Source organism: Anas acuta, chromosome 2 (genome assembly GCF_963932015.1).
Source record: "Anas acuta chromosome 2, bAnaAcu1.1, whole genome shotgun sequence".
Classification (NCBI taxonomy): Eukaryota; Metazoa; Chordata; class Aves; order Anseriformes; family Anatidae; genus Anas; species Anas acuta.
Window position 1 is genome coordinate 5,325,386 of NC_088980.1, and position 23,349 is coordinate 5,348,734.

The 23,349-nt window shown below is 39.1% G+C and overlaps 1 protein-coding gene across 2 annotated transcripts in view; it reads left to right on the forward strand.

Annotated features, from left to right (window-relative positions):
- Nucleotides 1-255: 255 nt before the first annotated feature.
- Nucleotides 256-23,349, forward strand: part of DLEC1 (DLEC1 cilia and flagella associated protein) — a 37,489-nt gene continuing 14,395 nt past the window's right edge. Inside the window, exons 1-24 of one of the 2 annotated variants that reach the window (XR_011093635.1) lie at nt 256-486; nt 828-968; nt 2,033-2,189; nt 2,724-2,834; nt 3,343-3,536; nt 3,795-4,003; nt 4,257-4,338; nt 4,758-4,845; nt 5,598-5,771; nt 6,542-6,678; nt 7,531-7,623; nt 8,855-8,945; nt 9,587-9,749; nt 11,348-11,540; nt 12,929-12,987; nt 13,541-13,715; nt 15,361-15,454; nt 15,684-15,814; nt 16,124-16,282; nt 18,147-18,286; nt 18,535-18,688; nt 19,608-19,718; nt 21,238-21,368; nt 22,784-22,966. Coding sequence is in view for 1 of the 2 variants with exons in the window: in XM_068673339.1 (XP_068529440.1) it covers nt 367-486; nt 828-968; nt 2,033-2,189; nt 2,724-2,834; nt 3,343-3,536; nt 3,795-4,003; nt 4,257-4,338; nt 4,758-4,845; nt 5,598-5,771; nt 6,542-6,678; nt 7,531-7,623; nt 8,855-8,945; nt 9,587-9,749; nt 11,348-11,540; nt 12,929-12,987; nt 13,541-13,715; nt 15,361-15,454; nt 15,684-15,814; nt 16,124-16,282; nt 18,147-18,286; nt 18,535-18,688; nt 19,608-19,718; nt 21,238-21,368; nt 22,784-22,966 (3,290 nt within the window). In the remaining variant the exon portion in view is untranslated. The remainder of the gene's footprint in view (nt 487-827; nt 969-2,032; nt 2,190-2,723; nt 2,835-3,342; nt 3,537-3,794; nt 4,004-4,256; nt 4,339-4,757; nt 4,846-5,597; nt 5,772-6,541; nt 6,679-7,530; nt 7,624-8,854; nt 8,946-9,586; nt 9,750-11,347; nt 11,541-12,928; nt 12,988-13,540; nt 13,716-15,360; nt 15,455-15,683; nt 15,815-16,123; nt 16,283-18,146; nt 18,287-18,534; nt 18,689-19,607; nt 19,719-21,237; nt 21,369-22,783; nt 22,967-23,349) is intronic. The other variant, XM_068673339.1, reaches the window with a different exon arrangement.

Genomic DNA, 23,349 nt, shown 5'->3' on the forward strand with positions numbered 1-23,349 from the left:
CTGTAAAAGTCGGGATTTGTACCGGGGCCTGCTGATGGTGGAGGGGCAATGCGACAAGCTCAGAAAGTTCAAATTAACGTTTTGTTTCTATTTTTTTTTATTATTATTATGAATGTATACCACTCTGTTGCTTTAAAAGAGGGCAGAAACTACCCATTCTGTCAGGGCAGAAGGACTGTATGGGTGCCTCACAGAGACACAAGCTGCCGCCCTCAACCAGCCGCTCCTGTTACCGTGACAATTTACACAAACAGAGCTGCTGTGGCGGCAGGAATGGCGTTGTGTGAGGGGTGAGGAAGAGCTGGGGCTGGGTTAATCCCTGGTATTGGGGTCCAGGGCTCCCCCCAGCACCCTCCACTCCACCCCATGAGGTGGGCCTGGCCCTTGCACCCCGTCAGGTTGTTGGGCAACGGGCGGCCAGAGGCTGAGGGCAGCCAGAAGGACCCCAGCGCCATGGCTGGGCACAGCTTCCCCAACCGCTCACAGGTAAGGGCACAGGGCATACAACCTTTTCTTTCATTCCCCCCATCTTTCCCCAGCAGTTTTCCAGCACTTTTCCTCCTCCCTCCTTCAATCCCAGTCAGTTGCACGCATGCGCTGGAGCTCGGTGGTGCAGTATGAAATCCCTAAATCTCCACTGCCCATGAGGGAATAAGTGTGTGTGTGTGTCTACATGAGGTTCTGCAGGCCTACGTAATTACTTAATCACTGCGTAATTACTTAATCATTACTTAATCACTGTTCTCTTAACCCCTGTATCCCTCCCATGATATTCTCTGTTCCTATCTCAGGCCTTGAGCGTTAATCGCCTCATTTCCTTTCCTCAGGACATCTCCCCCCTGTTGGCCAGCACCTTTAAGGATCTGTACACTGGAGATGTTATAGGGTCAGACATAGTGGCAAACTGGATCAAGTCCCGAGGAGGAGAGGATGTTTATCATGAGGCTTTCACAGAGGAGCTACAGAAGGTACAAGTGAAAACCAAGGCAGAGTTTGGAGCTCGGTTTGGGTTTCATTGCTACCTCTTAATTTCTAGGTCTTCCATAAAATAAAAGAAGGCAAATATGAATGCATAAGCAAATAGATGCATCAGTGGACATAGTGTAGTCTGAGTAATAAATATGAATACTACTTCCTGACACTGTCTGCTTGGTTGAGATTTGTTTCACCTGAAAGTGCATGTCTCTTACTTGTATGTTACATCTAAACTAATCACCCAAGCCTCTCTACATCCTCAGAAAATAAAAAAATAGGCAACTTTTAGGGGGCACAATCTGTCTGATCCATTTTAGGTACCTACTTTGGTACAGGGTGGAACTGTACCTGTATTCCATTGATGGTGGAAGGATCCTAGAATGAGCAGGCAGGAGAAAGCATCTAATTTTAGCTGAATGCATCCTGCCCTTTCTATTAAAAACAAACAAACAAACAAAAAAAGACATGGTTAAACCTTGTGACATGATAGGCTACTGGTGTTGTGAAACCAATGCTTCTCAGTTTTACTTGGCGTTCATCTTGTATGTCCTTGTGCCTCCACTGTTATTCTTTCTTTAAAAACTTTTTTGAGGCTGGTTCTTTCTTTCTGAGGTGTGCATATGAAGCATTTACCACACCGAACAGTGATCCAAAATACCTAGGGAGAAGTAAATTGTCACTGCTGGCATGTGTTTGGGGACCTTCCTAATAACTAGGAGGGAACATTCACTTTAAACTTAATCCTACACTTTTAAGGCAAAATGTGTTGCAGTAGCTAGTGTTCCTCAGAAGGTAAAAGAGACATTTCTCTCCTCCTGAGAGGGTGTCATTATCTTTCACACATTTTTGTGTATATATGGGTAGCTGGATAGTGCTTCTCACCCAGCACAAGTTAAATGATGGAAACGAAGGTGTTTTAGCAAGCCAATTTATTGATGTAAATTAATGATATTTTATTAAGCCATTTACCTCTCATAGGCAAATATTTATCTGTAAGGCAGTCTTTAATAATTTGTGACAGCTTAAACTACAGTCATTTCATCCTTGCCTGTAACAGCTTGTAGCAGAGTATAATTGCCGACTGACAGAAGCTGATAGAGTAGAAGAGAACATCATTCAAGCCCAGGCTCGAGCAAGAGCTGAAGAAGAAAGGGCCCTGAATGTGCTGAAGGTAGATGCTGGGGAAGAATTCCACAAAATGGGATTACCACCAGGTGAGAATTCAGGAAACCCTGTACTGGGTCTCTCCCCAGTACATGCCTATAGTACTGGGACGCTAACATAATGTTGGTCTGAATCGCTGGTAGGTCTGACACTAGATTCAGTGAACTTTTAGTTTGGCTTTACATCAACAGAGCAACTTTAATAGATTTTGTGCAGACCTTCAAGAATGGTAACATCTGCTTAACATTGAAAGAAACAAAACAACCAAGTCATTTTCAAGGTATTAGACTTGCTATTAATTGCTTTCCCACCTAGCTTTATAACAAACATATGCACTTTGCTATGTAGCAGCAACTAACAAAGATCAGATGTTTCTCTGATGACTGCATAGCTGAGTTTGAACTGAATTTAAAATTGTGGAGATAGATGCCCATGTCCTGGGATTAAAATACCAGACAGTTTATCTATCCAAAAATATTACCTGACAGTGATGGGTTAAAAAGAGAACATAACTTTGAGTTGATCAAGATCATTGTATCTTAAGCTTTTGCACTTATCTTTGATTTTCTGTTTTACTGTTGTAGTGGCATCCTCTTTTAGGTGGATTGTGGATAATGAACTTCTTAGAAAAAATCATTTAACCTGCCCTGATGATTACATCACTGATAAATTACCTGTTACTAGAGCACCAAAAGGTAACTTTTACAGCAGAAAATAATTAGACTTTTTAGAACAGTCACATTTAGTCACAAAGTCCATGATTTAGATTGTTTATCGATAGAATTCAAAAGAAAGCCATAAATCTAGAATCTTGGAGTTTCCTCTAAGGTGGTAATTTCATTGTCCAAGTGTAAAAGCATGGGGCTGGATTGCACATCTTGTTTATGTAAATTTTCTGGCTATCATAGGTCCATCATATAGATCTTTTTGTAAATCAGACAGGACATTCTAAATCCCACTTGTAGGATTAATACAGCTTTCTGGCAGTAATATAATTTTCTATATAGCTTGTTTGACTAATACTTACAAAAGTTTTGCTATTACTTTTCTTCATTTTTGCAAAATAAACTATAAATGAAATTCTAGAGGATGTAAAGTGTGATTTTTACCTTTGATGAGACTAAAACAAGTTCTTATGCTTAGAATAAATGCTTTTAGCTCATGTTTTTCTGTTACAGAATTACATTTTTCTTTGAATTACAGGGAAAACAGAACCTGGTTACATGAAGGAGACATTTAGTTTTAAACAGCAAATTTCTTCAGACTTGCAGGACCAGATGACTACGCAAATTGCACACCTCCAGAAAATATCTGGTAGCCTGTCAAATGTGTCTTTATCCACATTAACTCTACTTTCAACGCCAGATTCTAGCCACCAGACCAAAAAGGCAAGTAAGGTAAATTTTACAGATTTGCTGGTTTTAGTCTGTCAGAACTGCGGGGCCTGTTGTTAATCCTAAAACAAAGGGTGAATCTGACTGTATTACTAATTTGGCTGCAGTGTTTTTCTTTGGTCTGTTAAGAAAAGAGAAATGCAATATTTTCATATGAATTTTCAATGCTGTTTAGCTTCAGTTAGTCATGTACAGATAGCTTTTTCATCATCCTCAAAGCTGCAGTGTTTAATTTTGCACCGTGGTCTCTGTTTTTCAAAGAAATCTAATGCCTCACAGGAGGCGGCCTGGAAAGGCAGTAAGTGCAAAGCAGAGGGAGAAAGAGAATGTGCTTATCTTGCCAAACTTGAGAGAAGACAGAACTATCTGAAGAACCCCCGCTTTTTCCCACCAAATACTCTTCATGGAGGCAAATCTCTTGTCATTTCTCAAGAAAAGATGGAAAAAATCATAGCAGAAGCTAATAAAGGGTAAGCAGTGTATGTAATTCTTTGCTTCTGAACTAGAGCTCACAAAGAGCTCCACTATAGAACTACTATGGATTTACACATAGGTATTTTGAGCTAAATATCTGTATGGCCTCTTAGGAAATTGAGTATGTCTGTATGACATTTTGATTTTTGCTAAAGGATACGCTTTGAAATTTGTTATTTTGTCAGTATGTAAAGAACCAGGCAGTAAGAAAATGTCTTTCCTTTTTTTTTTTTTCCTCCTTTCTTTCAGTGATATCTCATTTGTTTCTGTGTTTCATGTCAATCCACCTATTGTTTTATTTTCTGATTATGAAGTTGGACGCGTTTATGAGGTGAGAATTTCTTTGCAGGGATTCAATTTTGCCACTGGAAACAGTACATGCTGCCATGATTTCACCCAATCTTTTGGCTTTCCACAATTTAACAGAAGTTTGAGTTTCTTTTTTATATTGATTTAATGACCGTTTAGTTTCCTTCAAGATACTCTTTCACACATACCACTGACACTCTAATCAATGCAAACTAAAGGGAATCTTTTTCAATATCTACTTGGTTTTGCTAGTATTTCATTAAGACTTTACACAAACTGAGAAGAATGAACAGTTTCAGCAACTTTGGTATTCCTGATTTTGATTTTTAGGCCTGTCTTCGTGTTAAATTAGCACCTACTAGCAAAGTACTAGGGAATAGCAAACATTAAGATAAATAGTAATAAATACAATATACTATTATATTTCCTTCTTAAATGAAGATGACTGTAGAGATACAGAACGTCACTTCAACGTGTCACCATGTAAGACTTATTCCTCCTTCTACTTCAGCATTTTCCATTGGACCAGGTAAGTGGTTTTTTTTTGTTTTGTTTTTTTTTTTTCTTTTACTGCCTTTAAGATAGTAACACCTAAAAGATCTAATTTATCTGCTTGAACTAATATTTTTCAGAGACTTTTTGCTTTGTTCTGGTATCCATAGTGCTCTGGGTAGCAAATTACAACAATTACAATTTCTTCAGTAAAAGAAACAGAAGGTCGTTGAAACTGAAGGTTGTTTTACATCTCTAAAACCATTCACATGCAACTCATAACCAGATTCCAGTGGCGTAATGAGGAATTCAAGAAGACTAACATTACCGTGTTTGATGTCAGACTGATATGTATCTGTGGAATACCTAGATTGAGTCTTACTCAGAATTCAGCTAGGAACAGACTTCGTATCCATTGAAATCAGCATGGGGAGAGGGCAAGAAATAACAAACTAGCAAGGAAGATTAGGTTTGAGGATATTTAGAAGTTAGATGTGCACATGTAAGGCATGTTTTGTAGCAGAGGAAAACCAGGTAACATCTCCAGGTTTCTCTCCTGTAGTTTTCTGTAGTTAAGAGAAACACATTTCAGACAAAAAAAATCTTTTGAGTTCAGTGAAAGATAGGCATATACACAGATTGCACTGGCAGGCCCTTTGTGGTTTTTTATCAGCTTGACCATGGTGAGAGTTTACAGGCATCTTTCCAGATGGAGTTATGATCATAAAAATCTATGTCAACATTGTGAGGTTTCAATTTTTTAATTACTTGCATTTTTTTTTTTCCAAGGAAAATTTCCAGGAAAGGGAGGAATGATTGCCCCTGGGATGTCATGCCAGTATGTAGTCCAATTTATTCCTGAATATCTAGCAGATTATGAAGATTATATATTAGTGGAGACTCAAGTATCTGAACCTCTTCAGATCCAGATCCAAGCAAAAAGACCAGCTCCAGTGCTAACATGTGAGCAATATCCAGTTCTTAAGTGTCTTTTATGTTAAATGGATTTTTATTTTTTTTTAATTTGACTGTCTCCAATTTTATGTTACAAAACAAACATGGAGAAATGTGGCAGTGCATTTTCTACATTTTGATACCTATCTCATTTTCACTCCTAATAGATTTGTTAGCTATTAAAGTGTAATCTCGTCAAATTTTTCCTCTATTATTTGCATGTGATGCATGGAGCTCTTTATTTTCACTGTATTAGAGGAATGAACAGGAACTGCTTTTCTAGGTTTGTATCTCATCAATTACTAGACGACTAAGTGTAAATATTAATCTTAAATATTAAGGAATGATTATTTAGTTATAAATATTTGCTGCTATTGATTAATACGGATTCATGCTACATTCATTATATATTGATATAATCTATCTGCAGAATTCACCTCTTGAATATTTAGCCTCAGCTGTAGCAATCAGGACTACTGTTGCACAAACTTGCTTTCATTTAAAATTCATCTTTTTGAAAAATCGTCTTACTTAACTGTCATCATTCAATGGAGTTCTTAAATAGGAAGCACCATTCAACTGTAAGATGAATGCAGAAATATGCAACTCACATAGTTTGATATTCAAATTGAAAGAATTCAAGGCTTTTAGGATGACAGGACCCAGCATTTTTATTTGCAGCAGTGTTGTCTTAAAAATGTTATTTAAGCACTAACTGGCTTTGCCAGCTGCTAACCTTCACTGGATTTGTAGCTGATTTTCTTTGTTGCTCATTGCAGTGCCTCGTGTTATAGACTGTGGTTCTTGCCTTGTTGGGGGAATTAAAGTAACACCGATTTTGTGCAGAAATGAGGGATTTAGCACTGGGAAGTTCTGTATAATGCCAAAAAAAGCCTGGCCACCTCCTAATTTCATGGTGAGTGATCACTGGACATGGTATAGATGCCCTGATGTGAAGAGTTTTTGAAGTAATTGTGGTTAACTAGTACAGAATTCATGAGACTTTTCTGGGTGCATCCATACTGACCCATTCCCTCAGGGATTTACATTTATCCTTCAGTCCAGTCTCCCTGACTGTCTGTACCTCCTGCATGTGCTCTGGCTTACCTATGGAAGGAGTTGCCAATTTATTACACACAAAAGAAGCAAAGATTAAATCGGTTCTAGCACACTTGAGTTAGTTTCCTCCCCTTCCCTGCAAAGCCATCAAATACTGACCTTGCTGCACCTGCAGACCCTAGAAATCCACTGCATTACTGCTCTTTCTTTAGCCTGCCATCACAGAACAGGGTATAAGTGATAGGGACAAAGATGAAATGTGACTGGTAGATTGCTCTTATGTGTTGGAGGAAAAGCTATTGGAATAGCTTCCATGCTAGGTTGTTCCTCCTGAAATATTTCAGATCCCATTCAGTCATAAACATACAGAGACAGACACAGCTCCTGTGCTCAGGCATAGCTGTTTCTCCTGTGAAGGTGAGCATTAGGGCACCTGACATGATCATTTATCTCTGGAGACAGCACCTTCCCTCTTTAAGCTTTCACCAAGGTAATTATAAAGCACAGAGCACTTCTTCTAACTAAGCCGTATAAATAAGCCACATGCTTTTGAGGTGTGATAAAACAATTATGGGAAGGTGTAGAACAGTGATATTTTAGTATGCCGTCTGTTTTAGGTAACCCTGTGTTATGAAAACAGTAAGCCAATAAGCTGATTGATTTAATTTAATAATAATTTCTATTTTATTTTTATTTTTTTAAATCTTAGGCTGTTGCCACTGCTGGCTTTGTGACGCAAGATCCGTTTGGGATCTATCCTGCTGTTTTTGAGCTAGCTCCAGGGCAGAGTACAACAGTAGAGGTTAGTAACTACTGCTATAGAAAGTATTTGTACTTTACCAAGTACATTAGCAAAACGTCAGTTTAGGAAGTCCCGGCTGGACCCTACAAATTTGAGTTTCTGTGAAGAAAAGAGCTCAAGTCCTTTTGTAGAATGATTTGGGAAGAATTGCAGCTATGAGCCTTACTGAAGGGTCTTTCATTGTAGCTTCCAAGTTCTACTTACCTAGCAGAGACCAGTCACATTTTCCCCATGCAAAAAATCTTGTTAGAAAAAATAGAAATCTGAGAAGACAAGAGTCCTTATTTCATTCCAGCTGGGGCACCGAGTCCAACAAACTTTTCCTTTGTGACTTTTATTGGAAAGAGACATTTTGGGAAATTATAACAATGTAGAGCAGCAGGTACAAATCCTTATTTCTGCTCTGCTGTTTACTGAAAAAGATCCTGCAGTAGGTGTGCAGTGCTGGCTACAGTCACTGCTTTCTCTCATGTGGGCTGCGTTTTATCACAGCATCACGATGGGGAGAGGAAGAACGATACTGGGAGCACAGCCAGCCTCCAACCTGTTTTTTTTTCTCTACAGTAACTCCTAGCTGCCACTAAATCAATGGATCACGCAGGTGTGGGTAAAGGAGAAGAGTTTCCCTTTCTCTCTTCCCAGCTGCGTTACTTCAGGAGGGTCACCCATTTGTGGGAGAGAAAGAGGAGGTGGATTTAGCATAGGTTGGGTTTGCAGGCAGTAATGGATAGCAGGCAGGAGAACCATGGTACACATTACTGAAGCCAAAGGTTGCACAGTTTGGGCCCTGAATCATTTTTGTTGAAACGGAGCTCGCGGAAGGCACGCAGCATCTGACCCTGCTCATACTGCTGCAGCTTTACAGGCAGCAGTGGTGTTGCTCAAGAAGTGACTGAGGACAGACCTGATCCTGAGGGTGCAATTTGTATGACTAACCTAGAGAACTGCCCCCAGCTCCAGTGACTACAAAGGCAGCTTGTGGTGACCAGCCAAGTGCACTCACGTAGGTTTAGTCACCCAGAAAGCACCTGTTTCTTTCTGGGCTATGTTAAGGGAATATGACTCCATTCCTTGTAAATGTAAGATTACTTAATTTTCATTCTTGTAAATGTAACATTATTTAATTATTAACCATTAGAACTGTCCTTTAGTGAACACTTATGAATTGAAGTTTATGACTTCCTGGAGAAAAATCAGTTACAAACGTTATTATTTTGCTTCTCTCTTTCAGGTAGTGTTTTTTCCTTCCTCTCCAGAAGTCTCACAGCAGATATACACCATTGTTTGTGACAATTGCCAGGTCAATGATGTTACAGTCACAGGTTTGTTCCTAAGACTTTCCAGAGATCATGTTTCTAACACTACAGATGGTCAGTTGATGTGAGTGGTGGTTGAGGTGCATTTGGGTGTGAAGCAGATTTGGGATAGATCTTGGATTAGGGTATTCAGGAGAGGCAGGCAGTCTTCAGGTTATCTAATTAAAGAAGTTGAAATTATTATAATTGTTAGTGCTTGTCCTGTATTGTGAGTACTATGACATTGGGCTTAACATGAAATTCATACAATCACTTTATTACATGTATTTCATTTGGGAATTTTTAAGAGCGCTTTTGCTGCTTATTTTTTATTTTCATTATAATGCTCAACATGTCTGGCAGCCACAGCATCAACCATTGCAAACATTCTGCTGGCTTCAATGAAACAATGCTAATGTAGGTGGGCTGAAGTTGTGGCCCTGAAAGCCAAATTTGTTAAATTCTTAAAGAAAGGATCTCTACTGATGTATGTTGGTAATCAAAGAACATCAACAAAATGCTGTACAGTTAACACAGTGGAGCTCTGAAACCTGAGGAAACACCAGATATAATCAGTAATGGCCATTGCTGGTCCTTGGTGTTGAAGAGCAATATGAACTAAGTTAATAACAAGGTGGAAAACAGTAATACCTATTTATTTCTTCAAGGGGTTGGCCAGCTGATAGCTCTGGAGCTTTTGCATGTTACGGGTGGAGAAAGCAGCCCTGCACCTGGTGAAGTTACTGATGTCACAGCACAGCACCTCATACGATTTGACCCCCAAAACCCACACACCACTGAGGAGAAGAATTTGGTTATAAGAAACTCTACGTACGTAGCTACTATTAATAGAGTAATGCTCTGAAGTCTAAACACGCTGCTAGGGACCTTAATTGTAACACTGTGTTCTATCAGACTGGCAAAATCTTCATGCTCTTGTTAAGCTTTGTGGAGAAGCTTTATGCTTCTTTTTGCTCTGTTGTTTAGTAATTAGGGTTCAAGGATTATGCCTGGAAGAACAGGATGGTTGTAGAAAGTGTTTAACAGGGTCAGCTAGCTGGGGTTTACCTCATCTAACTTTACATGTCTACAAGGTGTATTTGTACAGCTGAGCTAAGTGCCTTATACACCTTTCCTTTAATAATGAAGGGAAATAGATGGTTTTTAGGGTACAATTCTGACCTGACTGTCGGCATCTCCTACAGAATAGGACATAATGCGTCCTGGGCTATACTGGATCTCCCCTGATTAAAAGGGAGCTCAGTGTTACTAGCTCAGCTTTAAACTTTCACATGATTCCCACTATTGTTCCATAAAAGATTAAAATATAAACTCTATTTGAAGTCAAGGAACATGCCCCATAATTACCTTGTACTGAACATGGTGGAATCCTGATTTTGATCAAACTCACTTAGACAATAATAGAATTATACTAATTTGCACAGTTGCAGTAGTTACAAGCTGCAGACCCCCAAAACAGTGAGGAGATCAGTGCTGTATCTAGATACATGCAAGTAAATTGCTACAGTGAATTTCTGGAAGTTTGTTATCTGTCTGGCCTGGAAACCATAGATGCACAATGCCACAACAGAATGTTGTTTGGGTGTAGGAAAGTGTGAGTCAGTGAACTGCGCTATCATCGTGACAGCAGTCCACGCGCTTCTGGTGTCAGCATTAGGGTGAAGCAGAACTGGGCAGGCTGAGACTGAACTTCATGGAAACAGTCAAGAGAAAACTTTATAAAGCTAGGGAAAGTGATACAAGACATTGTCCTTGTTCAGGTTTATGTCATTAATTTCACTTTGAAACTCCAGTGTCCTTTCTCCATTTTCTAAGACAAAGTTTTTGAGGTCAAAATGAACAAAGTTTTAAAACCCATGAACAGATTCCATGGAATACTTCTGCTGAAGCAACCCAGTTTAGCAACATTTTCTGGATTACAAATAGTATTGCAGAGCCACTGCTATCATCCTAGCTGGAGCCACTGTTTGTTGATTTGTTAAAGACCAGAGCTTGCATTTGGATTAAATTCAGAACATTACATAGATTATTAGCAGCAATCCAATGCAAACACTGGTATCAGCAGGAATGGTCCTGTTGATCTCAAATTCTTGAAAGAAGAATTTTAGAGTTTCTTAACAAGTTAAATAAGGCAAGAAAGTGTTAACATCTCTTGTGCATATATGTATATATATAGCTTATTTCAATGTATTTGCATATTCTTTGTAGAATTTACATACTCTGACTCTTTCTATGCTGTCTCATCAGCTCTGTAGCTCACGAGCGCTGATAAGCCTAACCCCCTATAATCTGTAAGGAGAGGAATTTGCTGCATGGAAAAGAGAGCTGAAAAATTTCTCCCAATATCTTGCTTAAAAATGTCTAATTTTTTAATCATAATTTCTTTTTGTTTATTGATCACTTTGCAGCCATGTAGAACTTCCTTTCTACTGGCAGATAATAAAGCCTAATCTGCAGCCATCAGTGCCAGAAGAAGCTGCAGACTTCACAAAGATTGAATACAAAAGAGACACGGAGTCAGCCTTCTCCCTGAATCCTGAGCAGGGAGTTTTACTTCCCCATGCTGATCATGAGTTTACTCTCACTTATGCTCCACAGGAGGTATGGCTTGTGATTCCTTCCTATCTACAAACTCCAGCTGCGTATTTTTATGCAAGTCATAAAAGCCATGCTGCGCAGCTTTCTGAATTAAATGTAATTGGCTGGTAGTATGCTCTAATAAACAGTATTCAAAATATAGAAAGTTACTGAAAGAAAACATGTTTTGACTGCAAAATATGAGGCAGCTTCTGATCTCATGGCATTTCTGGTACTGATTGGACACCATTAACTTTATACTGAAACTGTGGACACGTCCTCTTAGCTGCAGCTGTGCTGGCTGATAAAGTTGCCATCCTTACTGCGCTACCAGCCCCTTCACAATGCCCTGACCATCAGAATCTGCTAACTGAGCTCCTTTGGGGGAATCTATCCCATACCCACATTATAGCTCAACAGTCTTGGTTAGCAAACTGATTTTTTAAACCGTTTCCAACTGTAGCTTGTTTGGGCTGAAAAGAGACCTATGAACAGCTCTGCAGTAAATAAGAGGGGTAGTAGTAGATTTTGGCAGAGGAATGATGACATGCAGCTGTTGTAAAGAGGGGGGTGCAGTGATGTTTGAGTGCAGCTGTACCAGTGGATGGCTGACTGTTGTCTTAGTTTCTGCTCTCCCATCCATGTAAATAGGGAGTATGAGCTCACTGTATTTAAAGAAACTTGATCCAGAGTAAACCCAAGAGTGAAAATGTCCCATGGCGTGTTGATTGACAGACATAGGAATGCCTCAAGTAAATATGGAAGAGAAATTAACTTAAAAAATACTTTAATATAAAAATATATTAATGATGTTTTAAAGGTTTTAATTTGTTAACAAAAATATGTTAACATACACACTTAAATAAATGTCTCTTTGTAAACAAATGAATCCTTTGCAAAGCCCTTCTGATTTAAGGCCTGCTTCTGTGGGTGTTTTATTTGCTGTTTTGTTGTGGTTTTGTTTTTGTTTTTTTTGCCATTAGTATATAGAAGGCATCCTCCTTCCCCATCATGGCAAAACAGTGCTTTCTATTCAAAATTAGATTGATGGTCAGTTAAATACCCTGGAGTGGCTAAAAAAACCTTAAGTTAGTACAGCCATACTAATCTTAATTTGCAGAGTATTTGCAGATGCTTGCTGTAGTATGCAATATACAAGGGAAATAATAACAGGCATGTCAAAAATGAGTATTTTTCTTGGAACCATAAGCCATGAGATCAGAATCTGGCTTAATGTTTTGCAGTCCAATATGTTTTCTTTTAGTAACTCTATTTTGAATATGTTTTTTCAGAGTTTAGTACTTTGGTGATGATTGTTCATAATTTAAATGTAAACTACGTTTTCATCTCTATTTTTGAATTCTCAATGTAACTGCCTACTTGACAATAAAAGCCTTTCCTTATCTGTACAGCTGAAGACATATCACAGTGTGATTCAGATGGTTCTGAGGGACATCCCAGAATCACCTAGGTAAGCTGAGAAATGAGATTTCCACGTAACATGTGTAGCCATGGTGTTTAGCTATGGTGTTTCATTAAGTTAACAGAATTTTTATCTTTCTGGTTATGATGGACCGAGAGTTATAAAGGATTTAATGTGCACAACTAAACTAATAAAGGATTTTATGTGCACAACTAAACAGTGGTATAAAATGTCTTTGTGAGATTCCATCATGTCTTATGGCCTTAGCCACAGCTGGGGCTGCACCTCTCTTGGAAAAAGATAATTCTGACATTTTGTCTGTTCTTTTCCCATGCTTTCTGCTGAGATTTCCAGCAGTTCTTTCTGTTATAGACTGCTGTGACAAACAGTGACAACTTAGATACTTATTCCATGAATGTGCTGGGACAACCAGAGCATGTTAAAAGACCAATGGGATTTTTCCAGTTTTTAACTGCACTCCAGCAGTCTGTAGTGGAGAAACTTTTGACGTTTCTTACTTTTTATCTGGCAATAAAAGATGGCATCCAGTTTAAGCAAAAGTTTAAAATGTTTAATAATTCTACTACATTTCTTCCTGTAGTTTAGTGAAAGAGGGAATGCTTCAAAACATCCCACAATACAAGGCAGAGGATGTAATAGCACTGGAAATAGAAGTTAAAGGATCAACAGAACCATTTCAGCTTCTTCTGGAGCCATACGCCATTATCATCCCTGGAGAAAGCTTTATTAGTGTAAATGTCAGAAAGACATTTAAGGTTTGTTTGCTTTTTACTTCATTGTTATCATGTGCTTTGTGTCACTGGATGTCATGGGTTTTAGAAGCTATCAGATGGTCCGTGTTATTTTAGTTTTTCTTAAATATTTTTAAAGGAGGCCATGACTACTGTACTGAAATCCCCTAGCAGGCCTCCTTTGCCCTGCACTCCAGGCAGCAGGCTTTGTTCTTTTTTCATCTCTCAGGTTTGATATCACAGAGCGTTACGCTTCCAAATGTTTTTCTGGGTCACAAACCTGTTGCTTATCAATCTGTCACTCCTGTAGTGCAAGATTTTTTCAGCTAGAAGGAATAGCCAATGGATGATTAAATGACTTTGTAACAGAGGCACTCTTTGTTTGAAGGACTACTGCAAGCACAGAAAAGCTGAAGTCACTTAGACTGTAGCTTTCTAGACCTTATTCTATTCCTGCATGTCCTGGTAATTTCTGTTTGACTGTTATGGGACAGGTTCCTGCTGCAACTGTCCACTCATTCCACATCCTTTTCTCTATAGATCGAGATCCTTTTGATCCTTTTGATCTTAGTCTCACGTAAATATAAATAAATCTGTTAGCTATGGCCAGGCAGGAGGAGGTTTCCCTGTTAATGGTCTTCACATTTTTTCTTAGAGCGTACTAACTGGCATTTAGTTCTCTGCTCACTCTCCCCACAAGTTCTTTTTCAGCTTAAGGCAGCCATTTCATACTTTCCAGCAATCCAGTATAGTTAAACATGATATAGGTAATTAGAGTATGGTCTGAATAGATCTGAAGAGCAGGCCAGAGGTTTTAGGAGCTTACATCTCCCTCACAAACAGATCCTTTGGCAAAAAAGGCTGTCCTCAAAAGAAGGATTTAAAGTTTAAGCTTTGAAGTTCTGTTACAGTTTTGAAAAACTTAACAGGCTTCAAATATTTCCATGTTATATTTCATAAAATTTAATGGATTTTCTTCAAGCTTCAGAAAACACCAAACACCAATGTGCAAGTAGCCACCAAGTTCATCAAATACAGTCCTTTGGCATAGATCTCCCCATTTGAGCTACCTGCTCTAAGGTTTTCTTATAGGCCTTGGAGTCTATACGACAGCATCCAGATGGTGATTCATAACATCCTATAGGCTAAAACATATGGGAGGAATTGCTCTCAGCACTATCATATTGGCTTTATTGACTGTAAAGGGAATCCTAGGAGATGAGATCAGATACAGAGCTCTCAGCTATTTTGAAGACATCCGAAATCCAGTCAGATGAATTCTGCATCTTGTGCTCATTTTACATGACAGAGGAGGAAAGCAAAGGGAGGTTACAGTACACGATGAAAATAACAGTAGTTAGTGCATGGTACTGGGTCAGTACTGTTCAAGTCAGCGGTTAGATGAAGTTCTGTGTCTTTCCACTTTTAGTTTGCTCAGTTTATTTCAAGATTCAGGTGAAGGTACTGTATGTTGGAGCTAGATTCAAGCAACATCAGTAGGTTTTAACATTTATTGGTGATCAGGACATTGCTAAAGTTTGTAAAGATAAGGATGTGATGTGAGGCTTGCAATACCTAGTTTGCAGTGCATCACTGCTGTCAGCAAATTGACTTGTTATTATGAAATCTTAAAGTACATTAATTATCTTGTTGTTTTTGATTGTTCTAGATGTGGAATAACAGCAAATCGTTGATCAAGTACACATGGGAGAAAATCACAGCCTGTGACATTGTGGAAGTTGAACCTCACACAGGTGTCATAGGTAAAGTTGCTGTGACTTGCAGGTATCAATTAATGATAGAAATATTTAAAATGGTATTCATGGAAGAGAAAAGTCTTAGAGCATCATAATGCAAGCAGGGCCTGATCCCCAGCCTACTGGAGCCAGCAGGAGACTTAAGTTGGTTCCAGGAGCTTCAGTACTAGGCTTACAGTGGGTTATTTCAGTTCAAGAGGGTGATTTTATTTGTTTGTTAATTTTTCTTCTCTAGATATGAATGAATGCTGTGAATTTGAACTGACAATTACTGGAGGCAAACCTGGGCATGTCAGCCATAACCTGCTGTGTAAAATTGAACACTCTCCAGAGCCAGTCGTGCTGCACGTTGAGGCTGCTTTCAAGGTGAGGACCAGTTCAGTGGTGCAGTATGACTAGATGCACGGCCTGGCTGTTGACTGCAAAAAGCCTTTTGCTTCTTGAAGGCCTGACAAATCTAGGGTAGTTACAAATAGCAGGCATTTTTACTGTCTAGTAACAGCTGTGTAAATGCTGATACTCCCATGACAGTAAGATTTTTTCTGTATTACATGCAAGGCATTTGCTTTCTGCTATTCTCTGAGAAGCTGAACATTAATCTTAGCTAATAATGTTTTTTAATTAGGCAGTTTTGGCAGAAATGTCCGTTTTGACATCTGTTTCTTGGTGTCCTAGGGTCCTCTTCTTTGCATTGATGTTCCATCACTCCAGTTAGGCTTGATTAAGTGGGGCGAGAGTGTGTTAAGAACCTTTGAGATTAAAAATCTGTGTCAGCTGCCAGCACGGTGGAGAATGCAAGAAAGCCAGGTTTGTCTAGCTGAAAGGAATGAAGAGGTAAGTCACTGCTGTAACTTACCATGCTCCCTCTTTAGCTGTTTCTTTCTCAGGCTGTACTATACATTCCAGATATCAAAAGTTGTGATTTCAATGATGCCTTATCAAACGGGTTCTGCACAGTTACATCAGTGCACAAGTTCTTTGTGAAATGAAATATATCTGCATTTTTTTTTCAATTCTGTTTATTTCAACCCCCCTCGGCAGTCTGATCTAAAGAGACATGGAGTATCTCCTGTACGCCAGGGATTTCAGCTGCTGCTAATATACATACAGTTACATACTTGTACGTACATAATGTACATACAAGGGGGTAAGGCTTCATTAGAGTGGAGGCTGCTCAGTTCTCCTCCCACACACCCACATCAGCATCAGATACAAGAATCTCAGCACCTACCAAATTGGTTTTTGTGGCTTCAAATAATGACTTTGAAATATGCAGGTGTGTCCCAAAATGGCTTCTTACCACAGTGAATGCTAAAACTACTGTTCAGTATTATCTAGGCTGTGATATGTCAAGGACTGGAATGGACTCTATTTGATTTCAGAGCTCATTCCACCATTTCATGTGAAATAACTAGAGGAGCTTGGAGATGATACAAAGAATTGAGTGAGAGCTGCTAACTGCAGACCATTGCATATTCTGAAATTATAAGAAACAATAATAATAAAAAAAAAAAGCAAAATGTTTATTTTGATTATTTCTGGCACACAGTGGACTTTGTAGATAGATTTCTCCTTGGTGTTAAGCATTAAAGGGAAGTGAGGAAATCCGGACTCAAGGATAAGTGCTTTTCCTAGCAACAAAAGGCCAGACTCTGCCTGCAGGTCTCTTTACATAATTGACGTGGAATTGAGTTTGCTAGTTTCATGGTAAAATTAATCTAAACACTGTTCAGAAGTTCTGTTTTTCTGGATGTTTTTTGTCAGTTTTGCAACTGAAAGAGCAGCTTATTAAGCAGGAGCTTTCTGTTGACCATCACAGGAGATGGAATGCTGTGGGAAGTTGCTCCCATGAGTTCTGCAGCTTTGTTGTGTTGTTTTGTTTGTTTTTTTCCCCTACACATGACGCGGATGTATCACCAACTTTGGGTGAAAGTTGATGGCAAAAAAAAGAAGGCTTTCTGAATGGTGGCTCTGTCAGCCTTTCAAAACAGTTGTGTGTGTGCCAGTCCCTTTTCCACAAAACAATTATAATCAGAAGTACCTGAATCATAGTGACCTGGGGGAGACCCTGTCCTCACAGTCCTCAAACTCTTCCTTCTCACTTTGTTATTACTTTGTCCCTTGGCATTCCCAACACTTCCCAGGACCTCAGAGAGATTGTAGAGCCTTAATCATTTGAATTTATCTTCCCAGAGTCCATTCATATCGCAGTGAAGATCAAAGATCAAGTTCTCACTTCCTCCTGCATAAAAGCTGCCTCTTTCCTTTTCCCAAACTTCTCCAGCCCACATCCTACGCTCGTGCTTTTTCTATCTGTGCTCCTCCAGTCCTCGATCTGTGCTCCTCCAGTCCTCTTTTCTTGACTCTGTGTTCAGGAATCTCCCCTGACTGCTGACTGCTTCATGCTCCCCCTCACCCTACGCACAGCTATCCCTGTTAAGCCCTTGGTTAAGTCATTGCCATTTTACTAGCTGTCCCCATAGAAGCAAAGTTCCTCCTCCTTGTCTAGCCAGGCGTTCACAAAGCTAGCATTGCACTTACTAAAATCTACCCGGATGAGAATCCAGAGGCAGAGAAAAAGGACATGTCTGAGGAAAAACTAGACACACACAAATCCTAATTGGAGTGTGCAGGTACAGCGTTTTACACTTGCTTTGCAGGCATCAAAAAAATTCCTGTCTCCTCTCTCCTCTCACAGGTATCTCCCTTTACCATTCAACCATCTGCTGGAGAAATACCTCCCTTGGGTTCATGCAGTGTGTCTGTTCAGTTCACATCACTGCTGTGCCAGCGTCTCCAGACAATATTAGAACTGGAGGTAGAAAATGGAGAAGGGAGGTAAGAGGAAAAAGTCACATTCTGCTTTATTTTTTCCTGAGAGTCACATGTGATTTTCACTGCAGGTAGTTTTCTCTCCTAAAACAAAAATATGTAGCAGAAACTCAGAAATGGTGTAACCTATCAAAGAGCCATCCAATCACTAATATTGCTAAATAAACATAATCATCATTCTTTCCAGCATGCTGTTGTGTGTCTAGCACATTTCATTAGCGATAACAATAGACCATCTGTGTGTTTATTTCCAGTCATCTTCCTGTTTTTGTTGAAGTTCAGACCCCCCAAGCGTGCCTGATGTCTAGCCATCTAGCACTCACTGAAATTTATACTGGAATTCCTGTCAAAGCAACCAGCAAACTTTTTAACCAGACACAGCTGCCAGCAAAATACCTGTGGGGAAAGGTAAGTGTGTTTCTGATGGATGGAGAATAAAGGGCGGATGGAAACTGTAATTTCTATCAAAAATACAAACAATAATTAACAGCTTTTCTGACGTGTCCTTTGAATAATGATTGCTGTTTACTGGCTTAGGAGCAGGGCTTCAGCTTGAGACCAGACTTTATGAAAAGATTCAACTCCCCATTGTTGCTAATATGTTTTTCTGTCTGTCAATCATTTATTGGAGAATGGGTGGGCAGAATGGGAGGGGAAAATAGGATGCAAGCTACCAGAGTATTAAAGTATCATGGCAGTTTAGGGTCTGCATTTAATTCAGTAGAGCAAAGAGACAATGCTGCTTTTGAATGGTGTCTAAACTTAAATTCCACGTTCTGGGTGGGATTCAGTTCACAGTTTAGGACAGATAAATTTAATGTCAGTATGTGGGCTACTGTCTGAACATTTCAGCGAGGGGAAATCTGGGCAGGAAGTCAGTCACTAGAATAGAGATGTTAGGTGTCATTTTGGGTCCACCAGATTTTTTTTGTGACCTTCAGGTGTCACTCAAGAAACTCTCTTGTAAGTCCTGTCACACCAGCCAGCAGCTATTCTGTGTACCCGTGTTTAGGTAACTGAATCCTACCACATCCATACAGTCAATGGCTTGTGATTGTGAAAGGGTCTACAGCAACTCTGCTCCCAGTCCAGATCCCTCAGCTGAGCACCTGAAGACATTTGAAATTAATCTAAGCAGGTGAATCTTAGCAGCCGTGGGGGAATTGTAAAGCCAGCTTTGTCTCAGCAAACCATGTTGCTACCTGAAAGTGTTCTAAGCCTTAAAATAACTCTGTTTTTATAGTCCTCTGTGATCTGGAAAGAAAATCCAGAAGAAACAAAGTTAATTAATTCACAAAGTTAACTGTTTGTCCTGTCTGTTTGGCAGCTCGTTGGAAGTCAGGCAGCTTTCTGTTCTGCCGCTGTGTCTCCAGCCAGTGGCACCTTAGGTCCAAATGAAGAAAAAGAATTCTGCATAGAACTGATGACTAACGTCACGGTAAGTTTATAAACAGATGAAATGCTGGCATTCTCATCTCGCCTCCATCTGGCAAAAGGAAGGATTATTATATACAAAATATAATGTTCCTTTTTTACATACAATATCTCTGAAATTGCTTTGCTTTAGAGGTAACCATGGTTGAAGGCAACCATTAAAGCAGTCCACATGGTGTGCAATTTTCTACCCTGCCTGTTTGTTTCCCAACTATATTTGTTTTATTTCTTTTTTTTTTAAATGCTTATTCAATTACTCTTAGTGCTTTATCTCTTTTCATGGAGCATACAGATCCATGCTTATGATTATCCCAAAGAAAATATAGCAGACTGACATACATAGCACATACTTGGTTTTCTGAATGCAGCTGGGCTCACAACATTTTGGTATTTGGAAACAAATTAAAAGAGACTGCTGGGACTGAGAGTCTGCAAAATTAAAAAGCCCTGCAGGGTGTAGACTGCAGAGTTCACAAACTTCGTGATTTCAGCCATGGACTTCATGGGGGGGATTCAGACATCTGATTTAAAGCACCTAAATAAAGAAACTCCCTGTTCATGAGGTGTATTAGTTCCCACTACAGTCACAGGAGACCTAAGTCACAGCTACTTGCTTTAAAGTAGGTGCTCAGGACCACTAGAGCTGCCCTAACATATCTCTGATACACAGATGTGATACCAAACATGTGCGTTTGGTTATGTGTGGCATGGGATTCCAGTAGAGTTGAGCCTTTTTCATTCAAAGCTGGAAGCTCAGCAGGGCACACTGGCCATCTGAAAGGGCACTTCTGGTTATGGCTGGGGAGCTGAATCCCATCTGAGCCATCTACCAAAAAAAAAAATGTCTGCTCTGTGCGTGAGCAAGATGGCAAGGTACCCTTACTGAATCAGTGGAGATCTAGAACTCATATTTGGAAATCACCTTTGTAGATGAACTCCAGGTCTCACACTTGCAGAGCTATGTTTAGAAGTCTAGATCTTGAGATGAATCCCAGTTTATTATTTTATGCAGGATGTGCTGATTCATGTATTGGTAAGGCCAAAAAGGATGGTTGTATTGAATTAGCTAGAGTACTGGTTTATTGGCCACGTATTTCATCCTACAAGTCCTGCTTTAGACCCAGGTAGAAATGAAACTTTTTTCCGGAAAATTATTTTGGTATGATTGAAAGTGATTAATGCTTAGAACTTCAAAACTTGAAACACAAGAAGCATATCAAAAATCACTAATGGAGCAGTTTTAATGTTACAGACAGATACAGATACAAAGATATGAAACAGCCACAATTTTTTTACCTTGTTATGTCCTTCTAAGCAAATCTGATGCTAGCAGGAAGTACACTCAAATCAATTCAATAAAAACTTCAGGATTCTGTTGTAGTTCTGTGTGTGTTTGTTTGTTTGTTGCTTTGTTTTGTTTTTGTCCAGTGTGGTTTATGTGCATTTTCTAACTAGTTTTCTTAATGAAGCTGCCTTTCCTCCGATCTTTGATTCACAAGCAAATTTGACTCTTCTCCTTTCAGGGTGAGCTGAAAGACCTTGTCCTTTCCTGTAGCATAGAAGACATGACTGAACCCGTCTTTCTGAGCATTTCTGGAGATGTGAAAGGACTGCACGTCACCTACTCAGTACCTTGTGAAAGTGGAGCTGCCAGGTAAACCAAGGCATCATTTAAAGTCATCTTCCAGTTGTGTTTGTTGAACAGTTTTAATAGATGCAAAACCCTTGTCTGTCTGTAGAATACTTATACCAAGTGTTTGATAGTATTAAAAACATATAAAGAATGTCATGGCATGAGTAATGTTTGATAAACCTTTGCAGTTTTGTTGTAACCAGATACAATATAGATCACCTGTATACCAAAGACTGTTTGGGGGAAAAAAAAATAATCTTTTAACAATAGAAGATGTTGAACTATAATTTACATATCTCTTTGCAAGGTTTTAGTGCTGTCATTTCATAAACTGGACAAAACATCCATGGTACCAGACCTTAAGGCAGATCATAATGACACAGTCAAACTTTATTTCCAAACTAAATGTTCCAGCATGCGAGTGCAGTGCAGAATTTTACAGTACCACCCTATAAGACTGAAGATCTCTGTGTATCTTGGGCTTCCAAATTAACACTACATAAATTACTTCTTTCCAGAGCAAAACAACAATAGAGGAAAAAAAAAAAAAAAAGAAGTTATTTATATAAGCTTTATTCTTCCTCCTGCTTGATGTAGACAGCAAGGACAGTAAAATGTGCAGGGACTATTCACTGTAGGGGGCGGATTGAAGAAAAGGTACTGGGTTTGCACCATACCCAAATTCAGCATCCTTGTAAACCCAAGAGAAGAGATTTTGAGCTCTTAGAGCACTATTCCACTCCCACCACTGTTTAGCTGAAACAAACTAAATTAACAACTCTGAATTAATTAATTTGTGAATAATAAACTGGTGTGAAGTTAACTGCATATAGTGAAACTCATGGTTGTGTTTTGTCTGTTCTCACGTGTGCTCCTGGCATTTGTCACCTGCCAGCTGTCATGACACTTCTGTGTAGAGAGAACATGAAAATTCCCTTTCTGCCTGCTAACTGAAGTGTGGGGCCTCTGTAGTCCATAACATGTTTGTGAGCTATCTTCTGCAGTGCCAAAAATGTGCAAATTCAGCTCTTACAGAATTAAACCCAATATCTAGTAGTTTGGACCATTAAGATTTCTTATTGCACTGACAGAGTTCTCTATAACTTGGTATATCTGACTGATATACTTTTTTTATATGTAGCATGATTATTCTCTTTTTGAATGTGGTTGTCTTTATCCATTTTTTATATCAGAAAAAATGGCTTTAATTTGGTAGGTCACCATGTTATACACAATAAACTTTCTACACAGAATAGGTCCTTACAAGGGTAGAAGTAGAAAAAATGAAAAGTAGTAAATGCTGATGACAAAAATCTTAGTCCTTTTACACTTGTCTTCACAACCACATTGCCTCATGCATATCTTAAATCTCCTGAAATTGTCTGTGGCATAAGAAAATAGGACTGATGTTTTAATACTTACTTTTTTTCTGACAGTGATGGAAGACAAATATTACAAAGCCCCTTTGATCTTCTCCTAGACTTTGGATCTGAAGTTACATTCAAAGACATAGTAAAACGTCAGCTGATTCTTACCAATCACACCGCAATCAGTGCACCATTCAAACTAGAAGCTGAGCATTTTACTGGCTACTCACCTACTCCAGAAGAAATCTGCCTGTAAGTCTTAATCTTTCTGCATAATAACTCAAATACTAATAGAGATCTGGATTTAAAATGAAAGCAAGACAGAGTGCTGTTTCCTGTGTCACAAGATGCACTTTCTGCAGTTCTCCGGTGTTGGTTGATTTTGTTTTAGATTGATTTTTTTTTTCCTTAAAGCTCTTTGACTCTGGTCATGAAAAGTGCTGATGATATTTCCTGCAGGAACAGATCGCTTGCAGTGCCAGGACAGAAGTTTTAGCTGGCATAAATGGCAAAACACTATTGTTGCCAATGGATGTAAGTTGGTTTGTACCTGCCAAGGCTCTGTTGTGCTGGGTTGTACACAGCCTTACAACTCTTATAAGTTAATTCTCACTTAAGGATGTTACTTCCAAAAG